Below are 25635 nucleotides of genomic sequence, written 5' to 3'. Positions count from 1 at the left end.
CCCACACACACACACAACTTAGTAGCAATGCCAGATCTGCATGGAGATCTGGAACAACAACAACAAAAATTGCTCAGGCCACTCACCAAAGAGCAGGTAGCTTGGAAAACATTTGGTGTTGGGTGAGCTGCAGAAAGTTTTGAGAGAAGACAAAGATACAAATTTCAACTACTACTAACTAACCGTTTACTTGTTTGTAGTTACAAAAAAATCAGATCGACACCAAAACCTTCATTATTTTATTTTAGCATGATACTGTCTTCCAAAATATAACTCTCAGCAGTCCCAAACCAGGACTGCAAGTGCTAATACCTAAATGCATTACGAATAGTTGCACAGAGTACTGTCAAGTGTTGTTTTTGTTCCTGTCTGAAGGCTGGAGACTTCCTCTCCAATTTGTGCTTGAACAATAATCACATCCTACCTTTTCTACTGATCTTATAGAAACAAAGAAAAACAATCATTAAGCGTGTATAAACAGAACATGCTTTACCAATCATTTTGCATTTTTCTAACATGTTTTGTTTGTTTGTTTGTCCTATTTGCAGTCAAGGTGGCAGCAGAATTTGAGAAGCTCCTTGAACTGAAAACCATTCAGAAAATCCCGTTGATTCCATCTTATTTCACGTTTTATTCAAATTAACATAGAACTTCTCTTAAACTAAAGTTTATATTGTTTTTAAATATTCTTACAGCCAGCCTTTTTTTTTTCTGTATCCATACAAGGGGAAAACTATGTGAATGAAGGAAAGGACAAAAAGAATACTCTGTTCTTTTTCAGTTCTCATCCTTGTCATTTCTTAAATTATATCCTATGTTATATGTCTCAGGATTTATATCTAAACAGGATCCAAAAATTATATTCTGCACAGCAAGTAAGCAGCAATGCCCTCCCCAGTCAAGCTAAAACCAGAACAAATTGAAGTAAAATAAAAAGCAGGCCTCCTCTTGCCTGGAAGAAAGGGCTCTCCACTGGAATTTTGTGATTCACTTTTTAACCACTACTCTGAAATGTATCTTGTCCAAATGTGAATGGCATGACTTGTGGTACTTAAAGAGACTCATGGTAATAGGGGTCTTTATAAAATTCCCTGTAAAATTCTCTACTTATATTCATATGTCAAAAGAGGGACAGTTTTTTCTACTCTTTAATTTCTGGGGGAGTGTAACATGGAGGACACAACCAAAACAGAGTCAATCAGTTCTGTACTGTAAAAGGCCTTGGTATATACCTTGCAAATAACAACTTTTTAATTCCAGGGACACCTCTGGAAATCCATAGATTCTCCTTCCTGTGTCTCACATCACCTGGCCGAAGAAGGATCACCGAAGTATTAAACACAAAATAGGGAGAGAGTACTTGTGGAGTTTTCCCCATTTTGTATATTCAGAATGATTCTATTAATTCCAAGGAGATATGATATCATACAACAAGAGTAAAGGTGGAAAAATACACACCCCTTATTTTATTTTTTAAACAAAAGACTATAAATTAAGGGAAAGAGACACAGTGAGCTACATGGAGCTGGGATGCACCAAATAGGCTGTGAGCTCCAACTGCTTATCATTTTAAAAACAGCACCACTTTATCTCTTGGTTAAGGAATACCACAGCTTAAGTGTACTAAACAGTACACTATTTGCTGCATTATTATCCAATACATAAGGTCAAAATATCCACCCACCATGGCAAAATCCTACTTGCTTCACTGTTACCATGTCCCTTTTCTAAAATTATTTCAGAAAGATTTAGAGACGATAAAAAAAGCATCTCAATGTTGTACCACTATGAATGACAATTTATGTATTTTATTACAGTTAAGCTTTTCTAAAAGTATTTCAGTTCTGTATTTCACGTACTCTGAGAAATGTTTTCAGATAATGATCTACTGCACACATGGTTGTTTCTAGTTTACATAAACAAATTATATATTTGTGAGTGCTGAAGTAACTGTGGCAGATGTAAGCCCACTAATTATCATGTATTCAGTGTATATCAGAATGTATGCATCTAAAACAGATTACTAGCTAGTTAATTTCACCAGCCATAAGCAGATATTTTACATAGTTTATCCTTTCTCCTGGCACACTACTGGCAAAAGCCTCTCATGGATGAGACGAAATACCTCCCTCCTGCAACAGTGAGCTTTGCTTAACAGTTCAGCTGAACAGAACTAATACAATTAGTTAGCATTCAAGTTACACTGATTGTTGCTAATGACAAGGGGCCTTGCTGGAAACAGAAGCAGAAGCTTTAACGTTAAATGAATGAGGACCTGTATCATAGGAACTCAACATCACTTTTCAAAGATATTCATCTGCCTTGAGAATCTTTCTGGTTTCTGTCTGTAGCACTTGGAAAAGAAAGGGTTATAGTGAAAGTTCATATTAAATAAATAACAAACCTCTTGCTCATTCTACTGTCACTAATTGCATGCAATGATATTAATGACCCAGTAATTGCTATACGAGTAGCACTGAAGTGGAAAACATCATTCTGAGGCAGAGTTCATCTCTAGGTGGTAGGACTTCACTACTGACTGAGTTAATGCCGAGTGACAGTTCAGAATATAACACTATAGATGAGAAAATGTGCCAGTCTGTTGGTTATAACAGTTTAGATGGACATGACATTATTTGCTTTGACCACAGAGTCCAGGAGTAACCCCAATAAAATGCCACAGTCAGAGTTTGCCCTATAGATGAACCTCATTCCTTTCAGGGGAGATGCTCTGTACTATAACAATCTAGAGCAATTTTCCACGTTTGCCTCAATAAAAGAATACCTTCATCTCCTGCTTTTACATCAAGCACAACAGAAGTGTGCTTTATTGCAAAACACAAAAAGCTATTTACATCATTTAACTATCCTTCAGCAATGCAGAGTTTGGCACCTAAGTTCTAAGATCAATTATGATGCTATTGGATGACTATGTACTTGGCAAAGATGATCAGAAGTTAAGCAGTGTTTTGATTGCTGCATGCTTATGTTTGTGTTTAGAACTTTAAAATACCCACAGAGTAAAAACTTAATGAGGAAACATTGCTAAAGGAAAGCCATCTGAATTTCCAAGGTGCTACAGGACCTTTAGTCCTACTACTTGATGTAAGAAATTAAGGGATTCAACTTCTTTGGAAGTTATCACATAAACATATCTTGGTTCATCTGAAGAAATTCAAATGGGATGGGTATATTAATCCTCCAGCATTTAGAATTTTGAAAAGTCATAACTAGACAGGAGAATGGATACTTTTACTTTTAATAATAGTGTTCATGTAGATTTTAATATTTCAAAAGTATTGTAACAGGATAACATTATAAAGCAGGACTGTTTGTTTGACAACATTAATTATTTAATACATTGATTCTGCTACAAAACCTGCTATGGCAGACTCTGGAAGGCAGGTGGAATCACAGAGTTGCACCACAGGCTGAAGCAACTGCCTGCAAAGCATCTTTGCAGAAGAGGCTGTAGCAAAGAAGGCCAACAGCCCCTGTGGGCTTCATTAGGCAGAGTGCTGTCAGCAGGTTGAGGGGGGTGATCCCTCTACACTACTCAGCACTGGTGAGACACATCTGGAGAGCTGTGTCCAGGTCTGGGCTCCCCATTGTGAAAGAGATAGGACATACCAGAGCAAACCCAGCAATGCCCATGAAGATGATGAAGTCTCCATCCTTGGAGATACTCATAACCCAGCTGGACATGGTCCTGGATGGTTAACCCGCTGTAGCTGATCCTGTTTGAGCATGGGACAAGGCCAACTCCAGAGGTGCCATCCAAATGGCTGAGTGACTCTGAACAGCTACACTGTTGTGGTCTAATGCACTTATGTGCTAATGTGTAATACTCAAAGAACAATTCATTTTCAGCTTCCCTGGCAGGATTTGGATTCAGAGTTGTTTCTCTCACAGAAGCTCTCTGAGCATATGAGGAAAAGTCTGCTGTTGTAGTTCAGTTATTTTTGCTGTCTTCATCTACGGAACAGAAAAATCAACAAATCATGCTAACAAAGGCCTGAACATGCTTTTTAAAACCAGCCTTATCAGCTTAGTAGGAACTCCTCTCTGACAACTACTACGACTACCTTAAGCTTAATCCTGCTTTTACTCTCAAAAATATTTCTGTGATTTCCTTGGAACTGCAAAAAAGCAACTGGAATATTGCCATTAGGGCTTAGTCTTATATTTAGATTTATCAGAAATAAATTGTGTAATATTCTTCCTCCAAAGTTTCCAGGATTGACTAAAATCAGGAAATAAAGTATAAACTGACATTTAACCCTGTTTTCCAGACATTTCAATCCTGTGCTTTAGCCAACTAATGCAGTTCTTAGACAAAAATACATTTCCCACCAATTCAACTATGTAAAGACTTTAATGAGAAAAACAATTTCAAATATTCAAAAACATTTTCATTAAAGCCTTTATAAATGCTTATACGGTTCTTGGTCTTTTATTTCAGGAATTAAAATACTATAGTATATAACAGATATAAGCAACTGCATAAAATAAAGACCGGTCATTGCACTTTGACAGATACATGCTGATCATCAAACTTATGTACAAAATGAAAGTTAAATGTATTTCAATATGCTGGTTTCTTTCTAAATTTCAGTTCAGACTACTTTCCTCATATAGAATAATGCATCTCCCCCAGCATACACCTCTTCTATTTAAAGTTACTCATAACCCATGTATAAAGAATAAAATGCTCAACCCAACCCTCTTCTGCACGTAGTCCTATAAAAATGTGTATATGTAAATGAAGGAATATATACAACTTTGCAGAAAATCAAAGGTTTATTTGCCTTTTTTTTTGTAACATACTTGATATGTGTAATACATGAATATATAAAAAGACTTTTAAGTGAGAATACTGTATTCTCCTTTGTGAATGCACTGTATTTTCAGTATGTATAAATTAAGAACTAATAAAAATAATGAAATGAGAGAAGTGACTAAAAATATTAAACAGTCTCCTATGAAGTTTTAAATCCTGTTTAATTCCTGAGCATTTCTGAATAATTCTTTCTTCTACGTGAATAATTACATTTCATTTTCATCTGATTCCATATCTATTTGGAATACATGGGGAGTGTGAGGGAGGGTAAATGTTTTTTTTTCACAAGATGCCATCAATTAACAATCTGAGCATTCCTATCTTTCATTTCCTTCCCTTAGGAATTGAGAAATAATAACAGATTTCCTGCTAACTATCTCTGTCTACTTTAAAGGAGATAAACGGTTGGTATTGCCTAGGTAATGGCACTGAATATGAACAAAGTCCATCAATCTAAAGTAGCCTTATTCTCTTACAAGACCTGTGTGGTCTGGGACAAAACCCCAAAGGACGATGACTCCATTAATCCTGTAGGTCTTAGACTCTGTTAGAAATCTGAAGCTGCACAGACACTGATTTTTTTTTTTTCTCCAATAATATTATTTGTATGAGCAGTATTTATATTTAATTCAACAAGAGCTAAGTGGTATTGCTGATATATCCCTTAAAAGACTCTCAGCAATGTCAAAGATTGACCTCTGGGTATCATTTTACACTAAGAAGAAATCATTTATCTAATTTTCTGAAGGAGGAGGAGGAGAAAGGAAAGAAAAAAATAGGATCTTTGTGCAAGAGGAATCAGGGTGGCTATTATCACATAGGCTTTCATTAACACCACCAAAAAATAACACTAGATTGCTGAGCTGTGCAGTCTTTATTAAAAAAAGTCTTTATTAAATATCTATGTTGCAAAAGAAATGGCACTGAAATTTTGATACAGTTTTCTCCAGGTTTTGGCTACTTTGGAATTAACCTCAAAACAAAGAAAAATGTAGTTTTCTTTTGGGTGCTCTTGCTAGGTGTTTGCAGGGGACTGCAGACTGAATCCTGTGTCAAAGATGTGTCAAAATGTCCAGCCAGGCAGATTAGCTAGTGTTTGGTCAGAATACTAAAATAGCATTTTAATGCAAATCTATTTGGCCATGCAAAGAAATTTATTCTTCCCAATTGGGCTGTATTTCAGGGCACAATCTATATTGTCCTTTAATGTGTTCTTCCTCAGACAGTTATTGCCCTTTAATTGTAGCAGGATGACAAAGTGAAAACATAAAAGCCTTGGGATTTTTTTTAAACCCAGCTAATGCTAAAGTTTCAGAACAACTGTTTCCATTTTAAAAGCCACCAGACTATTACAAGCATTTATCCAAAATGCAGCACTGCTAGCTAGTATAACCCTTTAAATCATACAGGGATTAAATACATACATTTTTTAATTTAAGCCAGAGGCCAATTATGTATGTGGGTCACTTGAAAAAAGTTGACAAAAAACATTTAAGGAAAGCTGCGTATTGCATTTTGCCAATGTCAAAGCCAATGAGCATCATTAGCAGAGCAAGCTTAGCTAATGAGGTCACAGGCAGAGAAAGCACTTTAGAGGAACCTTTTCCAGAACCATTCTGCAGCCCCTTGCCAAGTCCAAAGTATTTTTCACTTACCAAAAAAAAAAAAAAAAACACCCACAAAACAAAACAAAAATCATAAAAATATTATTTACACATTTCAAGCAGGTAAAATTTCATCGTAGGAGGTGACGTATTCTTTTACACTGATGATGTCCGTGTACGAGCCTCTTTTTTTTATGCAAAAGAAGAGATGAAGCGAGCAGAGTATGGGTTTGCTTGGCCAAACTACCTCAGGAGTGTGATAGTGGTTTGAAAACTAGCAGCACTGCTCCCTTCCCTCTGGCAAGGTAGCTTCCTACAGGCTTCCCTTAGGCGCTCCTTCAGTACAAACTCAATGTACTCCAGCACTCTCTATGCCCTGTGACTAAAGGACAAGTTTGTTGGGAAAGGTTCAACTCCCATTCACCAAAAGTAAACATTTTTAGCATAGTATATATGCCCATACTATACTACCACTTCTCCCTCCCATACAAGAAATGCTGCATCTGAGAGAGATACTGAAGCAATTACATGATAACCCAAGCACTTGCAGATCTTTCTCTTACAGTCAAGAAGATCCCCATTAATTCTAAGCCATCCACAACAGCAGAAAATTATACTTCATTCCCAAAGCACGCAGAGACATAAAAGGACTTTTTGATGCAAACATTAGAGTTGCAAATTTACACACCCTTCTTCTGCTTAACTTTGCCCTTCATACAGGTATTTATGTTGTTGGGCATGATGTATCTTCAGGCATTTGATTAAGGATTTCCTTAGAGACTTACGATATGTTAACTAAATAGTTGCATATTTTAGGATAATCTAACCTTAATATGTCTGTGATCTCAAGTACATTTGACCTTCCCCAGTTCTGCTGAAAAGAAATCAGGTAGCTATAGGAAATTAATCTATTAGTTTCCAAGGAACCAAAAATTGATGATGGCAAAGAACAGAAAAGCAAGGACATTGTTACATCATTTATTCATTTTCATGATACCATTCAGTATCATCTTTCCAAGTACTGCCCTTCACAGAATTGAATCCTGATACTTGTACATTGAGGAATATCTTGCGTTGCTGTTGTTCCAAAAAAACAGATTAGATTTAGATTATTGTCAGATTATAGTACCGTTAAATATGAAAGGGGATATCAGAAATTCATCAATATTTCTACTTTTTTTTAAAAAAAAAAAAGTGAATTAAGGAATGGGAAAAGTTACATTTTTATGTGCTTAGAGCCAGGGAAGAAGTGAGTAGAAAAGATCTCCCTCCTGCTTTATCTATCATGAATACACCTGAATGATATAAAAATTATGGCTTGAAGAATTCATGTACAATCACATTTCCTAAAGGTACACAGGGTTCAGGAAGCTTCTTCATCCTGTATTATAACTCCTCTGCTTTGTTACTCAAAGGCTCCTAAAATGACTAACCCTCTAATCTAAATAAAGATTTTACTGTTTAATACAGCTCCACAGACCACATATTATTACCTTAGAAAAACATATGTTTTCAAATAATGGCAAGATGATAAGGGTACATGACGATGCAGAAAACATGTTAAAGGTCTGACAGCAACCTGCCTGAATAAGCAGCACGAGCTTCGTCTGTAGATCCAGCCACAGAGAGCACTACAAAAATGCTGGGCTCAGTGAACTCGTCTCAGGTTGTTTGATGCCCCTTACTCGAGGGAATATATCTCAAATTTAAAATATCTCAATTGTAAAAGCTGGCATATAAAATGCACTGGTACATTCACTTCAAAGCACACATCCCCCCACCCCTCCCGACTCAAAAAACACCACCACCACCACAAAAACACACATTTCCCAAGCCAACAGAAAGGAAAGAAAGAAAAGAGGAGCAATGTTTGCGTGTCTGAGACAGTGGGAGGGAGACCCAGTATACTCCTCATTCGGGCCTGAGCACACCTGTTAAATTACAGGCCTAGGAACAGGGATTTATGCAAATGATTTATGGTCCAATTTGCATACATGATTAAGATGTATTACTTTCAAAAATGACAGTAAATATCCTGACTACCAGAACTTGTGTCTGACAAGGCTGCATGGCATCTTACACTTTTGAACACAAACTGTTAAAATGCTATCTAGCTCCAGTGTCTCTGTAAAATCGTGTCCTAGCTGAGCCTTGGCCTAGTTTCCTGCCCCTCTTGGTGTTTCTGAGGCCAGCATCACTGACTGCATTGTCTTCTCCATGAATGACACAAAAATGAGCGTTTTAGCTTCAGGACGGCCGGGTTATCAGGGTGTTTTTGTCCTGCCTATTAAAAAATGTATAGGTACCCTGCTGCAGCTGGGTTAATACGCTAGTGATACAGTGATAAATCAGCCATTGGTTTATGCAAGAATGAGCAGGGAAAGTAATATCTGTGCACTCCAGTATTACTGCAAGGCCAGTGTCATTTTTGAGGCATTAGGCTGAAGGCTGAGCAAGTTCTATCAACCACACTACCCTGTAATCTTCCAGGAAATGCAACATCTATTATGTCTTATTGCTGTAATAAAATAATTATACAAAAATAATGAAAATGAGCCAGACTTAAAAATTCTCTAGGAAAATCCATGACGCAGATACGACAGAACTGACAGTGTATCAGTAAGCTCCATTTGTGCCCATATTTTTCAAATACTAGTAGTAACAATGCCATTTGCTCCATTATAGCTGCTCTGCTGTGGATTTTTTTATTTTTATTTTTTAAGCAGCACTAAATAATGAATGTATGTCATCATTAAAGCCAACTATTTGAGCATGGTTTTTTTTTATGTTCCACATCCTCCTTGGTGTTACAGACAACTATCTCTCAGCATCTAATCTTGCAGCTTTCACACCAGTAAATCTCACTGTATTTCACTGGGAACTCTGACAAAGTTAAATGTTGTGTAAGTGGGATCAAGTTTTTATATACTCACTTACTGAACTGAGAAAGTACTTGTACTAAGTGATGTTTTTGTCAAACCTTAAAAACAATACATGGCGTTTTATATCTCCTCAGACTGCTATTTAGTAAAATATGTCATTTCTATATATATTTATTACTGCTAATTCTTACTTAATTTCTGTGATACACAATCTGCTTTATACATAATGATACAGTGTGTACCATTATGGTTATAACTGGGAAGTGATCATTAATTCATATTAAATGTAATTTCTGTTCCCATTTTAAAAGTACTTGCTTAGAGAACAAGTAAAATTAGCAATATTTTAAACTAAGAAATTAAGAAATATTTACTGTGGCAGACATTATATAAAATAGTTATCAGCCCCTCTGAACAACGGAACTTCAAGAAGATGGGAGAAATAGGACATACCAGTATGTAACTTCATTGTAACTGCAGATAAACCAATGCACAGACTTTGTCTAGCTTCTACTGAAAGGTGATCATTGCTCAAGACTTCAGAAATCCCCATGGGGCTAAATGAGATCTGCAGGCCACAGTATTAAAATGACAAAACCTACACTAATGCGAATTGTTGTTGCACTGCTAAAGTCTCAGCTTATGCTAACCCCTGATGTACATTGTTAACTTTACAAGCCATAAGTAATTTGAATCACGAAACTCAGGTTACCTCCAGATTAGCTTTCAGGTATAAATTCCTGATCAGCCTGAAATCCACAAGAGTTTAAATTGTTGTACACAGGCCTGCGTCATGCACATTCATTCAACAAGTCCAAGACCATGAAAAAGGACGAAAATCAAGATCATGCTGCATCTGGGTTTTGCCCAAGAATGTCTTTCCTGAAAGAACCAAAACAAAGGCCAACCATCTCTCACAGGTTACCTCAGCTGGACCACTCTACCCCTACTCCTGGGATTAAGGGCACCCACGGGCAAGGCCAACAGCATAGTGCATTAGCAGAGCAGCAAGCAGGAAACACACCATGCTTTAGCTAAATACAACCTTTCAATATGAATATAGAACATAAAATTATGCACAAAAGGAGAAGCTCTGTGCAAGCATAGAAGTACAACGTAATTTGGTGTACATGAATCAAGGAAAAAAGATACAAAGGCCCTACAGAAATCAGCAATAATGTCAAAAATGTGCTGTCGAGGAAATATTGTTGGAGGAAAAAAAAAATACAAACCCATTCAGAGTCTTCTTGGTTTGCTTATCATGTATGACACAAAATATAAAGAAACAAACAACTATATTTAAAAGAATGAACAACTGTTATTTTGAACTTACATATGACGTAATAATCTTTGTTCTTCTGAAATTCCAGGCCCCAGAGATTAGGGCTGAACTCTTGAAACTTGATGGTAAACTTAACATCTTGATCTGGCTTGGCACAATTGAGTAGAGGTGTATTGTCCTTTCTAATAGCACAGCTATCTGCTTGGTCTTTATCAACCATGTAGACCTTATAATATTCATACTGGCCAACAGTTTTAGAGTCCACCTTTGGGCATATAATATCCAGTTTGTCTCCAATTTGTGGATATAGTACCAATCCTTGTCCAGGAAGGAATCTGAAAAGAAAGAAAGAAAAAAAAGAAAAAAAAAAAAAAAGGTAAATGTGAAACACTTGATAAAATCTCATTCAGAAAAGTAGCAATTGCAATGGACAGAAAGGAAAAAACACAGAGTTTCCAAACCCAAAATGACAGAGTGAACAAACCAGATCTTAATAGTTTAGGCCTGACTCAATTGAATATCAACAAGATGTTTATTTAGATCTTGAAATTACACATGGATTGAGTTTTATAGTCTTCATCCCAGTTTTGTGAACTCTGGAATGTTTTATGTCTCTGGCAGGAACTGTGGTTTCTTCCACATTTGGCCATTCACAGGAGCCAGTGCAACGTATGAAGGGCTACAATCCTGTTCTTACATGTTGGTAACATTTCTACTATTCTTGCACATATTTTGCTAATTTTGGACATGGGAGAATGACAAGAATGATTGTTCATTTGGAGCAGCCATGTGGGAAAGGAAACAACTTAGACTTTCAGACTTAACATATTGCGATGTTGATTAATATTACTAGCACAGCACAGAGGAACATCAGTCACTCATCAGGATGATGCTCACAGACTGGAGATCTACTCAGCCCAAGGACTGCACATGCTTCTGATAAAGCACTCTTCCAAGACACGATGATTACCACACCACAGTGATTTCTTTGTAAACTCCAGTATTACATTGTTATTTTATCTCTTTTTTTCCCCCTAGTGCTACAAATGAAACACAGGTGTGCTTTTGTCTTTGTATAGATGGAGACTTCTTAGACTGGCAGTGAGCTTTAGTGTTTGGGGTCAGACTTGATCTTATTGTATCATTCCCGTTGGTATTAATTACCAGTCAAACATCAGCACTTCTTCATGAAAGGAAAATATAAATAATTACTTAGAGCATTGATTTATCCACAAAATGAGGAGCCTTATTCTTACAAGGACAAAAGCTACAGCAGGTTTGTTTGTTTATTTCCATTCTCCTTAAGATGTATTTGTTTCATTTAAAACTAAGAGTGCAGTTTTAGAACTACAGCCAGCAATACAATGTCATCTAATGCACAGACCTAAAAGCCTGACTTTCTTTCCTCTTTCTCCTGCCTGCCAGCCTTTTCGAAAGAGCTTCTTTAATGGAGAATCAGCCTGAAAAACTGACTGAAACAATTGCTGCCTAATGAACACCCTTCTGCAAGCGCTAGTGCTAAACAGCACATGTAGTAAATCTAGCTTATTCACAGGCAGCCTTCCTGGAAGCTTATTAGAATATTAAGGCCCAGGAACAAAGCTGTAAGCGTAGATCACCCCCAGCCTTTTCCTTTGCTAAAGGAGCCCGCCAGCCAGAAGCAGAACTGGATGAGAACTTAAGGAATGGGGGAAAAAAAGGAGGATGTGATGCCCCAAATTTTGTATCCATCATTTGCAACTGCTCCTGCACAATGCAATTTTATGATCTGTGCTAATTGAGTGGGATTATTTTCACTCACAAAGCCTGTGTAAGAATTATATTTGTTGTGAAGCAGCATGTAGCAGGACAAAGACATGTAATTACAGATTTAGGGAAAAAGAACAATGAAATGTTGTGGCAAGAAAAGCGACTGTTGATGCATAAATCACTGTGCTCCTTTGTGTCACGCAGCGTAATTTCTAGACTATAGAAACTAGGCTTGGCCACGGCTGTGCAAATAGAGGTGCACTGGAGATGGGGCTAAGCTGCACCTCCTCCTCCAGTTCTCAGACACGCCATAGGAATGCAGTGACTACTGCGTCCATAAAGCCAGAACGGTAATCCAAGTGCAAAGATGGAAATACATCCTCCTTGGAGCTGCCAGCCTCGTGAGAAGCTACTTAGGGAGTGGCAAGCCCTGCAAGGGCACATAGGAAATGCGGAAAGAAATACCACAGCCGGCATATGTTTCCAAGAGAACAGCACGGATCCTGACTCAGCCCCTCCTCTGGGAACAATTCTGACCAGGCAAACTCAAAGGCAAAGTGACAGCATCTCTGGGCTAACCCAGGTCACTTGAAACTAACTGTATCGTCTTGTCTGGCCATAGCCCCAGCTTGCATTGCTCCTGTGCAGCAGTGCTATACCAAGAGATGAACAGTACTCGTGTCCCTCAACCTGTATACCAGGACAAAGGCCATGATCCTGCTGCTACAGCTTTTCTTCAGATCATGGGAATGTGTAAGATGACACAGGAGGTTTTTCAGCAAAGGATCTTTGTTTTCAAATTTAGATCATTTAGATCAATTTAGATGTGCATGCTTAATAAATACAAAATTCATCACGTTAGAAACATGCACCTGTTATTATCAATCACACAACCCAAAAGCCACCCTGAAAAACTGAAAACACTGAATCTAACTTTGGATTTCACGTATATACATGTGTAATTAAGTAGGAGTGGTATATGTGCTCCATGCAAATTCTGAGTACAAACAAGACAGGTTCGGGGACAGCTGGCAATCGATTCTCGGAAACAGCGACCAGACAGAAAGCATATTTGTGTGCCTTGGTTAAGCAGCTAGGAATTGCCCCATAAAAAGCAAAGGACAGAACCACCCCCAACAGACAGCTAAAGCACATTTTACAAGAGCTTTAACCCAGGCACTTGTTAGGCTTTATGGCAGGGGAATACTCTTGCTCTGTGTCTGCACTCTGTACAGTTTGAGCATTAAACTCGATAAATCTGCTTCCACTTCAGTTTCTGAACTTTTAGGATCTAACACTGATGGGATTAGGAAAGAAAAAAGGATGAAAAGATTAATCTGAGAACTGGATTGTGTTGATTTCTTTTTTCCGTGACCTTTTCAAGAAAGATATTTTCGCAGTTTACTTTCCTTATTTTCTTACAACTATAAAACATAAATATGGATGGGGAGAATACAAAAGTTTCAGTTCCACTCATGCATTTCAGTTCAACCACAGTAACTTAGTGACCCATAACTAGGCAGGATCTTTATCCTCTCGTTTGTGTAATATTTCTTCTACTGCATTTTCATAGAGACTTTAAATCACTTGCTGGGTAATAAGTCCTTTCTGAAACTATTTAATGTCAAGGAAGGGGATTAAGACTATTGTTTTATAACCTTATTTTTGCAAACTTTAGATCTAAAAAAAAAACAAAAACCACTCGTAGAGGCTAACAAAAATTTCAGCACGGCTGAATGTATCTTGAATCTCCATTTCTGCAAGTGCTTATGTAGTTTTATGCATTTTGGGAGAGCAACAAAACTTATGAAATGTTTGTAAGATTGCTTCTATAAAAATAAAGTTAATAACCTGGTTTTGAGTCTGAAGGGAATGTGCCTTTAGTTAATTGAAAACATTTTTTTTTTTTTTCCCAAACAGAAATACAATAAGGATAGATCAAGAAAGAGGTTTCAGAGTCCTGTGCATAACACTGAGGGAGGCTGTGTTACATCAGTGGTTGTTTAGGATACTAACCCGGCTCTTTGGGCAGTCGGGGCAGTGACAGCACTGGAGCCATTGCTCTATATAAAAAATCTGACTTCCTAATTTTACGCTTTTCAGATATAAATGTTCTTTACTGGGAAACTTACATAACAATATCGGTCCCTGTACCCAAACAGAAACGTGGGAGAAAAGCTTAGCCAGTTTCCTGACTCATTTCTTCTAGAACTCTGACAAAGGGAGACAAGGGCATTTGAAGAATTTTACCCATAATTAATAATCCTAGTGTTTTCTGTGAGAAAGCATAGAAAGGTACATGAAGCATAGTAAAAGCTGTACAATGAAATGAAACCACTTTAGGATACAGAGGGCATTTTTGCTGGCAGCCCCAAATGGGTGTGTTGTGGGTTACATTTGACATCTGTGCAAAGCCCATGATTGTGAATCCCTCCTACACATCTAACTAGCCACGCAGCTCAGAGCAAGTAACATGTTTCTACACGTAGAGTTCCCAAAGTTTTTTTTTTTTTTAATAGTTTTAAATTAGATCAAAAATTCCTATCACAGGAAAAAAAAAAAAGTCTCTTCCCCATTCCCATCAATGTTACATTTATTTTAGTACTACACTTATTTTGAGGTCCCACAGTTCCTCATTTTAATGTACACTAACTTGTCAAAGTCCTAGAGAATTTAAATTTGATTTTGCAATTAATACCTATCCATCTATCTAGATACAATTTCAATGTAATTTCTTAAGAATATAACTTTTGTTTTATAGAAACTTAAGACATTCACACATACTAAATTATAAAGGAGTTCTCCGTAATGATAACCACTCAAACTTACCTAATTGCACAATAGTAAATTCACAAAAAAATAAAAACTTTATCTACCAGCAGATTTTTTCATTAAGAGTATTCTACTATTACTAATATTCTATTATTCTACACAGCCATTTCTGAAACTGTAAAAATATCAACAGAAAATAATCTTAGGGAAATAAATTCTTTAAAAAAATTTATTAATCAACACTGATGTAAAAAACGTGTTGTCACACTCTTACCAACTTGTAAAACTCACTCTCTCTATACATGCACACAAACACTAACCTTTAACTATACCCTAGTAATTATAAAATAAATGCCATTTTAGAGAGCATGTTACTACTTGTTGAGAATCTTATATATTTAACCGGGGAAACAGTGCCAAATTTCTGTGCTTTAATACCTTACCCAATCTAATTGGTGTAGGCAGTTAGTTTTAAATTAATGTAACAAAAATAACCCTAAAAATGCGAACAATCAAGATGTTTCTTAAAATACAGCCTGAAACCTTCTGTTGGGGAATCCTACCCACTTAACTTTATGAAGTTTAACTACCAGCCTGACTATAAAGTTATTCATTGAAAAGTTTTATTAAGGAAATGTCATGAATACTAATAACACAGCACGTTAGCCCGTTACTTACACAAGTGCAAACAGAATACAGAACCGCATGCCACACACAACTCCTTCTTGTTTAAAAAGAATGGTTATTAAATAGTATATGTATTCATCATCTGACTTTTTAGGAAAAGAAACAATATTTTGAGTACTATTTTGTCCTCAGTAGAAATATTTAAGAAAGGCAAAAGTCCTAATAGCTTGATGCAAAGCTCATAAAAGTTGCAGGCAAAGGTCCTACTGATTTCACTGAAGTAGCAGGGGCCTAATCATAGCCTGATGAATGAGATGAAAATCAGTTTACTGACTCCCAAAGCCTTTGAACTGAAAAAAAAAAATATCCAAAAACATTGCCCAAAACTCTCTATAAAGAGTTCTTTGCTCCTTACAGAGCTTTTACATTAGTTTCTGTCATATTCAATATCATACACAAAGATATGCCATGTGGATATGAGGTATACACACAGCTCTAAACCCCAAATGCTTTTTTCCAAAAGCAGTGATTGTATAGGACTGATCTCACGCCAGTTTAAATGGATTAAGTGAACAGGAATTCAATGAAAACAGGATCAGTAACTGCTATGGAACAGACAGAAGAACAAGCTTCATCAAAAAAGATTAATGTGGAGTCTCTGTCTCAAAATGAGTATGGAATTTGGTTAAAAAGAAAGGCAGTACTCTTACATGAGCTTTCTGCAAGAAAAATTACCAGTTTTGACACAGTAAGATGACAGAACTGGCATTATGCACAGACTACCAAATGAAACTTTGAAAACAAAAGAGGCTCAGCATTTAATATTAATAACATTCTTTTAGGCGAGTTTTTGAAGCTACTTTTCTTTGCCAGCGTGGTATTATTAAATTATTTTAATACTTTAACAGGGTTTTAAAGAATACATTAAACAGGTATCTTTTTGAATTTCAATAAAATTTAAGAACTTTAATCTGCTAACCTTTATTTATATGCAACATTTTTCCAGGCAGTTAATAAAGTTATTCATGTAAGCAATGGGTACTTGCATTTATAGGAATTGCAGAATGGAAACTAAATAGAATTCAAAGAAATACATAAGCAAATATATTCTCATTCACATCCTTCAGGATCTTTAATGGTAAGCACCACATTATATAAATACAGATTGTTAAATGCCAGAACAGAGGTTTCTAAAGCTACAACTCTTGTGTTTCTCACTTCCATTGGAAGGGAAGAACAACCTCGCTGGAGGGCTTAGGCTCTCCTGTAACAAAACCTGCAGAAAGCCCATAAATGCATTGAAACAGTCCCCTGAAACTGTAACCCATGTCCACCCTGGGTTTTGTGGTACCTCCTTATCCTCCCCTTCTTACCTTCCCAGAAACTCATCATCTTTTGGAACACTGGAGGGAAAAAGCTCACAATGCACTCAAAATGGCAACGGTCAAGGGTTTTTGTTTGTTTGTTTTTATCACCACCCTGGTCACAAATAGGTGAAAAAAAGTGCCACCATTTTGTATGTCTCAAGTAGCCATGCAAATGAACCCCATTCTTGGTGCCTCTTCCTGAGCCTATCCTTATCAAAATCAGTTGCAAAACTTCCTGAAGGCACAGAGCATGCAGTGTGTAGAGGGACAGCCATAGACACCAGGAATCTTCAAACACATCAACAAGTGCCCGGTCCAGCCTCCTAAAAAGATACGTCATGAGCTTTCTTCACCAAACAGCTCTTGTGACTATTGCTGTCGCAGAGATAGGTACACTCACTTCTGTCCATTCAGTTGAGGATGGTGGCAAGCCTCAAGCAGCCCTGCACTTGAGAGAACCCAACACATGTAGCTGTGGCATGATGTTTGGTGAGAACCGTACCCCTTTAACCCTTTGTATATATGGAAGGAGGTCACCTGGAAGCAGATAACTCTTGTTGGAGACACTCTCTTCAGAATAAAATCTGGTCCCCTAAAAACTGTGACATATGAGATTCCAGAGGGGCCACCCCAAATCCTGGGCTTGGGCAGAGGCAGCTGACTCCACAGTTCCTGTCCTCAGGGCCAGGGACCCTACTCCCAGCTTACCCCACTGAGCAGCAGCAGCGCCAGCCTTTGTGCTGCCGGAGCACAGCTGCCACAGGGATGTTACTGTATGACACAGTGGCTGCTTCAACTGAGTGCCATTCCTCCTTCCCAGAGATGTGTTTGCTTTGTTGGAAAGCTGCCCTTCCCTCTCTGCTTGGATCTCGTTCACAAAATAAAGCAGAAAAAAACACAACCTATCACCCAATTATATAACTAAAATCTTCAGACCAACTTGTGCTTTCCCCCTCAGCCCTCAACATGAATCCAGGGTGTGAAATGAATGTGCAGTTTTCCTCCCGTAAAAGGAAAGCACATTTTCTTCTGCCTTAAAAATTCCTCTGAGAGCAAACACCTATCTAGTTTTTTTTCTTTTTTTTTTTTTTTTTTTTTTTTCCTGTAGGATGGGAAACAAGATATGAGTGTTTTGCACGAGGCAGTGTAGCCTGGCTTAGAATATTTACTGCACAGATACGGCTCAAAATGCTGAAAATACGTATGATTCAATTTTTTACCAAGGATGGCAAAGGAACATTTTCAAAAACAATTTTATATTTGATATTTAGTTTTTATACATGACCTCCACATAAAGCACTATTATCAGCAATTAACTTTTTGTTTTATTGTGCAGAAAGCAATTACTGCTTTGCAAGAAGCACACAGAGCACTAGACAATTCTGATCCACTTACTAAATCAATGCTGGTTAGCACAAAAGAACCACTAATGTGCTTAGGATGGTCTGCTAACAAAGAAAAAAAAAGATGGATATGACCAACATTCTATTTTAAGTGTATTGTATTATAATTTCATCAGCATTTACAGAAATATGAACCGTCACAACAGGGCTGGACTTACTTAGTTTCAACAATGAGGGAATTACTCCTCCAATCATCACTTGCTATCTCTCACACACAAGCCTGTGAACACACACAAGCACGCTCTCTTTTTTTACTGCATTTCAACAGAAACATGCTTTCTACCTAGAGTTTAAAAACTGCAAGTGGCTGCAGTGGAAAGCAGAAGCCAATCTGTATAAATGGCTTATTCTGAGAAATTTCTGAAAGAGAAAACACTCAGTAGGTACACTGTAATTAGTTGCTCTTTCTAGTTACCTCTTGACAAATGATGCTTGCGGGTCTGGATGAGAGCCCAACTCTTGACCCATGCCACCACTACACACTTCAGTACTTCAAGCAGAACCCCCTAACCTCAGCACTCTTTTAATTTTCTTTTTCCAGAAAGGCAGCATTGGTAATGCACAAAATGAGAACTAGACATGATTAGCAACGTTGGAATTCTTTCGGAAATGCTTCATATAGCTGTGTCCTAAATATATCTGAGGACCACTTTCCGCCTTCAATTCCTTCCAAATACGTAGCATGTTTCAGGACTCGGTTAAATGAGAGAACATGGAAACTCACTCTCAGCATTGTTCCCACAATGCTTAAAGATACACATTTATGACATTTGCAAGCCTTTCAAACATAAGACATTCATGTGATCACTATTTTAAATAGAGGAGATAGAGAAATGCAAGTTTTACCACCCAAAAAAAATACCCTTTAAAAAATATTTTTTGGATAGCACTTTACTGCCCCCTTTTGCACTTCAACATTAGAACAGGTTTCAACATGAGTATTCTTTTGTGAAACACTGTTAAGAAGTGGGCTAAAAGGACAGAGCATCGAGTTTACACACTAAGAAACTACTAGGCACTGCTCTGGGGACTTATTCCACTTACCTAAGCTGTAAACAAATGAAAGATCGAGCTTTCATTGCCCTTAATCTTCCATGGAAGAGATCAGCAATGGATGGTTTAAATGACCATTTTCCATTTTAATCTGCATGTATATGGGCAATGGAGAAAGAAAGGGGTACTGCTCATTAACGCTAGTTGTCTATCACAGTTTTCTAAAGCAAAGATCATCTGCAACTTGAATTTGGTTTTATTCAACAGGAAGAAAAGAATGACAAAGGGCTTTCCAGTCTGAGGCCATTCATGTGTTAGCAATCTCCTAACTGAAAGGATGGGTGTAGCCTTCAGAAGAAAACTTCACAAACTGCCAGGCAAGGATACGTTCATGAAAGGTGAAGACAAGAAGCCTAGACATTCAAATACCCTGCAAGCCTACAGGCAAAAACCCGTTCTGCAACTCCGCACTGCAATTACAGTCAGTGCAGAATTCATGTGTGTCTGTGTGTGTCCATATATATCTACAAAAGGTAATAAATCTACAGTCTAGTGGCCAGTTATTTACAAAATACTAATTCATTATGACAGAGCCAGAGGGGGACTCGTCCTGCCCCTGCCCTCAGCTTCCATTTGACAAAGTCCATGTGCTGCTGTGTACACTTATATTTAAACTTAATCCATTTTCCTCTGTCATCCTACAATTACAATACAAGTCACAATAATATTAAATTTCACAGCCTACAGCATTGCACAATTGAACCATTACTGTAATGAAAACTGACTCCCTTTGATATTAACACTGGTGTTTTCTCTCATTTGCTAGCCATGAAATACAGGAAGAGACCAATGTTGTTTTAATTAAAGAATTGTTGTTCAAAATATGCTACTGGGAATATTAAAGTAGTTCTTTGCTCTTGCAGCAAAGATAATCAGGTATTTATATGGTTTGGGTTTTTGAAAAAATACGAAAAGTCTGTGCCATGGATTCAGTGAAACACAAAACCAATGCTCTACTTGCGCTCGCAGAGGCAGGGTGTGCCAAAACCAAGAAACATGGTGCTTTGTTGAAAAGATGCAGAGCAGTAGTTAGCATGGAACGGAAAGTCAAACCAAACCATGTGTGCTTCTTACACAAGTCACTAAAGTCTTTGCTGTTAGAAAGCTAACAGAGACCAGCTGGCATTTGCGAAAGAACTACTTTTCAAAAAGGGCACTGTAAATCACAAGCTATGGATGGAAGAAAGAAACAATGAAAACAGATTGTTCTGTTGCTGTGCCGTTCTGTGCTCTTCTCCATTTCTATTACAGAAACAAATCTCATGTCAGCCACAACGCAAGGATACAAACCAAAGTTTTCAGTCTTCCTTAACTACAATTTGTTCACACCTGTACGGTCTTGTTCCAAGACATGCTCCAAGCAAAGTCTATAAAAGAGGGCGGGGTCTGTCTTCTTGCCCGATGAGACATTAATATTCAGAGATGATATCTCAAATTCAAAGAAAAAGAAGTCAGCTGCTTTGCAGTTGTTAGAAAAGATATTACTGCATACCATTTGCCTGCATAAAGGAAACACTTGGAAGCTGAACAAGTTGTTAACTCACAACTTTCAGGAAAAGTTATGCCAAATCAACTATGATGGTGTCATCATAAGACAAACCAAACATATTTTGGCAAACCTTTGCTATGCAAAGATTTTCAAAATCCAGCTGCAACTCACTTTCACTCCTACCTATACTGCATCCTTTTTCTCGTTATATAAAAAGGACAGTTTTCAGATGGGAAAAGAAAAAAAAACAAATGAGCAAAAACCCAAATGAGGCACCTACAATTGGTCTGCACTTGCATCTCACATTAAACCCAAGATTCAGCCACTGGTAAGCGTGGAGATCCTATCTTAATTACTAACCTTTCCAAAGTCTACACTGACTTACAAAGTACTGACTTACAGAAGCAGAATCAAGCATGACCACCTCTGCCATCTCCAAGACAGCAGTAATATCTGAACTACCAAAAAACAGCTCTTGCTCTGCTGTAGTGCTGAGCCCCTCGAATTAAGATAAGCTGCCAGCGGAGTAGTTTAAAAATGCCCAGAGGTGTACTCATCACTAGATTGAACATCCCTACCCAGGTGGAAAAGTCCTTTAGAAGGTTTCACCAAGTGGCTGGGGATGGCAGGAGCCTCAGCCACTCCATGCTGATCTGCTTGCTGCCCTGTGCCTGAGAGATTTTATCTCAGCCTCTACCACAGGGAGGCTCAGCATGGTCAGTTAGTCACAAACCAGATTATCCTTCGGGGTTAACCTGAGCTGCTCTGGGGATCAACTGAGCTGCTCAGATCAACCAGTCGTCTTGTGGAAATGCATTGGCATCACACTGAACTGCAAACAAAAACACAGAAAATTGGGTACCAGCAGAGCTACCAGCGCAGACAGACCAAACAAAGGTGATGGACCTGCTCAAACTGTACCAGCCAACATGTGGGATCACCACCAGCACAGCTGCGCTGATAGCTGGCAAGCTATGTGGAAATTAAGACTCATTCCAAGTGCAGACAGAGCTGTAGCTTCTGACATCATTTTCTGATAGAAAGAAATGTAATGAAGTTTCAGAGACGTGTATTTGTCCAACCCCAAAAAAACTTTTCACTCTGGCCTTGGTTCAAGACAGCTCATGCTTAAATTCGTCCCGCTTCAGCAAAAATATTCAGCATTCAGCACATGCTCAACGTGAGCTCTTCTGAATGAGGACAGTTTCCTGAGTCAGGCTCTAGGAGCAGAGTTCAATCTTGCTCGCCTTGCTGTCACACACTGATCCACAGAATTGAAAAGATTACAATAAGCAAAACATTTATAAAAAATTGCCTTTTTTTTTCTCTTCAAAAACTGTCTGAAAACTGTCTGATAAAAATTAGAAGGAGCAACAATTACCACCAAAAATTGTGTATTTTAGAATATTTATTGCACAGACCAGTAATCTTGCCTGCCAGCATGACCTTCCTTCTTCTGCTAATCCATATAGCTTGGAAATACCTTGGGCAGAAAAAAAAAAAAAAGAAAAAAAAAAGCAACTGAAGTGTGGACAGTGAATGCTATGGGACTCTGCAAAACCTCAAAAGGAGTCAAGATATGCCTAACTCCAAACTTGCACTTTCATCCTGTCAGGTATGGAAACCAACTGCTGCTCAGGAGGTAAGTAAGCAGATGGCAAGCACCAGAAAAAATGAAAATGCAAAACGATGCACCACTTGAAGAGTTAGAACTGTAGTTATGTGTGCTTTCACCAGTGCTCGCTGCACAGGTTCCTTAAACAAACTGCTTCAAACTTGCAGAACATCAAAAGCCAGATGGGCCTTCCTGAATGAATCCACAGGCAAGGAGCCAGGATTCCTGTTTGCTGCAGAAATAGGCCTGGACTTGATTTGAGTCTTCTCAGCTCTGACAGGCTGGAGTCTGGCAGACCTCCCAATCCAAAATAAAATAGCATTCAATTGCAACTAGGCTTTAACTAATAATAATAATACATTTCAAATCCCTCTTATTAGCTTTAACATGCACTTCCCTTTAGAGTGCATTGTTCACCTTTCCCACCACTGTTCTTTGGTTTGGGTACCTAAGTAAATACACTATTCAAATAAACACTAACAAAACAGTCAGAAGCAATTGACAGCATCACAGATTTTTCAGGCTAATGTATCATTCCAGCATCTAACCTATCCTCCTGTGCATTCTTTATTCTTTAAAGTGTACACAGTTCCAAATGCTACTAAATAAAGTTCTGCAAATTCTATTTTAGCCATTAATCACAAGACATTTAAAAAGAATGCTGTAGGTTGAAAAACCATCTTATAGTTATGTATATGCTATGCATCAGGAATGATTCACCTAGCAACATAATCCTCTAACAGCCTTTATCTTTTTTGGCCTGGGACCTGCTTTTACAACCAGAAGAAAGCATAGACTATTACATCAAAGTTTAAATCAGCTGCATTATAATTATCGTGCTGATACCGCAATAAACACTGGGTGTTGGCTGGCCAGGATTGCCAAAAAAGATAGAGGTCCTGCCCTTATTCACTGTCTTTGACAGTGTATATAATCACATCAAAGGAAAGTTCTCTACATCACAGTTAGCAAAAAGGATCTGGATGTTCTCTTTCCTTGAGTAAATGACAGATTTTGTTCATTATAATAAAATTAAAAATTTTGCCTGTAAAGAGAAAAACAATTATAACATAAAGCCCTTGAAGGCTAACGTAATACTCACTAAAGTCACTGGAAGTATTTTCATGGAGTTGAACAGAACCTAGATGGAAGCCTTAAACATGTTTACCTACATGCAACTGAAAAATAAACCAAATACTTAAGGACATTTTCAAATATGGAATTTAAAATTATATATTGTTAACCTGTATTTAAGACTTCTCGAGGACTTCTGAAAAACTGGCTAACCCTAAACATTAATTTATAAGCACGAAAAATAACAAAACTAACAACTAATTCAGAATGACACTGGAGACACTACAAGTCTAAGCACCAGTTTAAGGAATGCCTCTGTGTGCTTTGTCATTTCAGTTTTGAAGATGGAGCTGTCCTTGAGGGCTGAGGAGCAACGGCAAAACTGTTTTTCGTTCTGGCATTTTGTTTTCATACTTGGCATTCAGAAACAGACACAGTGAAAATGTACTTGTTTTCTTAAATCGTGCCCCCCTCCCTCCCCCTTTAGGGAAACTCGGTGCAGACCGCACAAGCTCTGTGTTTTAAGTCTATCTTTGGATCAACCTCTGCGAGTAAAAACTATTTCAGGGCAGCGGCACCTGCAGATGATTTTGTGTGGGAGCACACAGCCCTGGCACCCGCGGCACAGGGAGCCCCCTCCATACTCCACCACCTATTCCTTTCTGTGCCTTGCCAAACGCGCACCGAGTCTTATCTCGCACATTTCTGAAATGTGACATGACAGGCAGGTTCGAAAGCTAAATGTTGGATAATGGTTGGCAAACAAAGGACATCGGTTTTTGCATTATTTCTTTAATTACTTTAACCCTTGTTCTAACAGAAAGCATAAGGCCAGAGTAATTCAGCTTCTCCCTTTGTCATTTGCCTGCCATAAATATGCACCAGTCTGCATTTGAAAAGCTGAAGGAGGCCGCAAGCTTGCTGGACATTTATCATGCTCTGTTCCCTGTTAACAAGCAAATACTTTAGTTGAATGGCCCATTAGCAATCATTGTCAAATGCAGAATGCAAGGTGCTTGGATGTGACCGGCCTGTAAATTAGATGAGGGTGCCCCTGTGCTTTGGAGAATTTCAGCAAATGAATTGGATCTTTTGATATAGATTTCTGAAGGTTAAGCTGCAAGAGAGGAAACATATCTGAGTACTTCAGACTTCCGCCAATCTGTTCGGCTCCCTATATGCACTTGTTTATTTTTCGTTTGTTAAATAGCATCAGCAGCTTGACAGTTTGGGTTCTGGAGTTGCCTTTTCAGTCAGATTGTGAAGCTTTCCAGCCTACTATGGGGTAGGATAAGAATGATAAATTTAAGCATGTAATTAACATCTTTACCAAAAAAAAAAAAAAATAGAAAATGGGGGGAAAAAAAAGAACCTTAAAAAGTGTCCAAGCCACTGCCAAACAAACAGCATGAATCCCATTTTACCGAGCTCATCCGAGGCTCGTTCCCACTAAAGACAGACACAACTGTTATTGTAGACTTCGGTGTTTTTTTTTCCCTTATGTCTAGACTCTGCCTAACAAATGCAGAATACTTTCTTTTTCCCCTCAGCAGACAAATGAGCAGGCAATAAAGTAAATATTTCTCATTTGAATGGTACCCCGATTTGCAACGTAATGCTGACTTTAAGCTCTGGGTGTTTATGGTTGTCATTTGGGTAGAAAAGCAAGCTATAACTACTTGGAAAGCTCTTTAAGAGAAAAGGCAGGGGAAAAAACAGGCAGCTGCACTGGGAGAGGTATTTTACTACCTTTGCAGCTGCAGATCGCTTAAAATAAATGACAAAGCAATGGCTACAATCTCTGCTGGCTGAAGGCAAGAGGCTGACAGCAAACTCATCCCAATGATTGGGGCCGGGGGGGGGGGGGGGGGGGGGGGC

At 38.1% G+C, this 25635-nt stretch overlaps 1 protein-coding gene across 1 annotated transcript in view; it reads right to left on the bottom strand.

The window, feature by feature from the left end:
• The window catches only part of EFNB2 (ephrin B2), a 44868-nt gene that overhangs the window by 12088 nt on the left and 7145 nt on the right, over window positions 1-25635 (bottom strand). Inside the window, exon 3 of the mRNA XM_035318423.1 lies at window positions 10660-10943. Coding sequence (XP_035174314.1) covers window positions 10660-10943 — 284 coding nt within the window. The remainder of the gene's footprint in view (window positions 1-10659; window positions 10944-25635) is intronic.

This window comes from Oxyura jamaicensis, chromosome 1, assembly GCF_011077185.1.
Source record: "Oxyura jamaicensis isolate SHBP4307 breed ruddy duck chromosome 1, BPBGC_Ojam_1.0, whole genome shotgun sequence".
NCBI classification, from domain to species: Eukaryota; Metazoa; Chordata; class Aves; order Anseriformes; family Anatidae; genus Oxyura; species Oxyura jamaicensis.
This window is presented reverse-complemented; position numbering and strand designations above follow the sequence as displayed.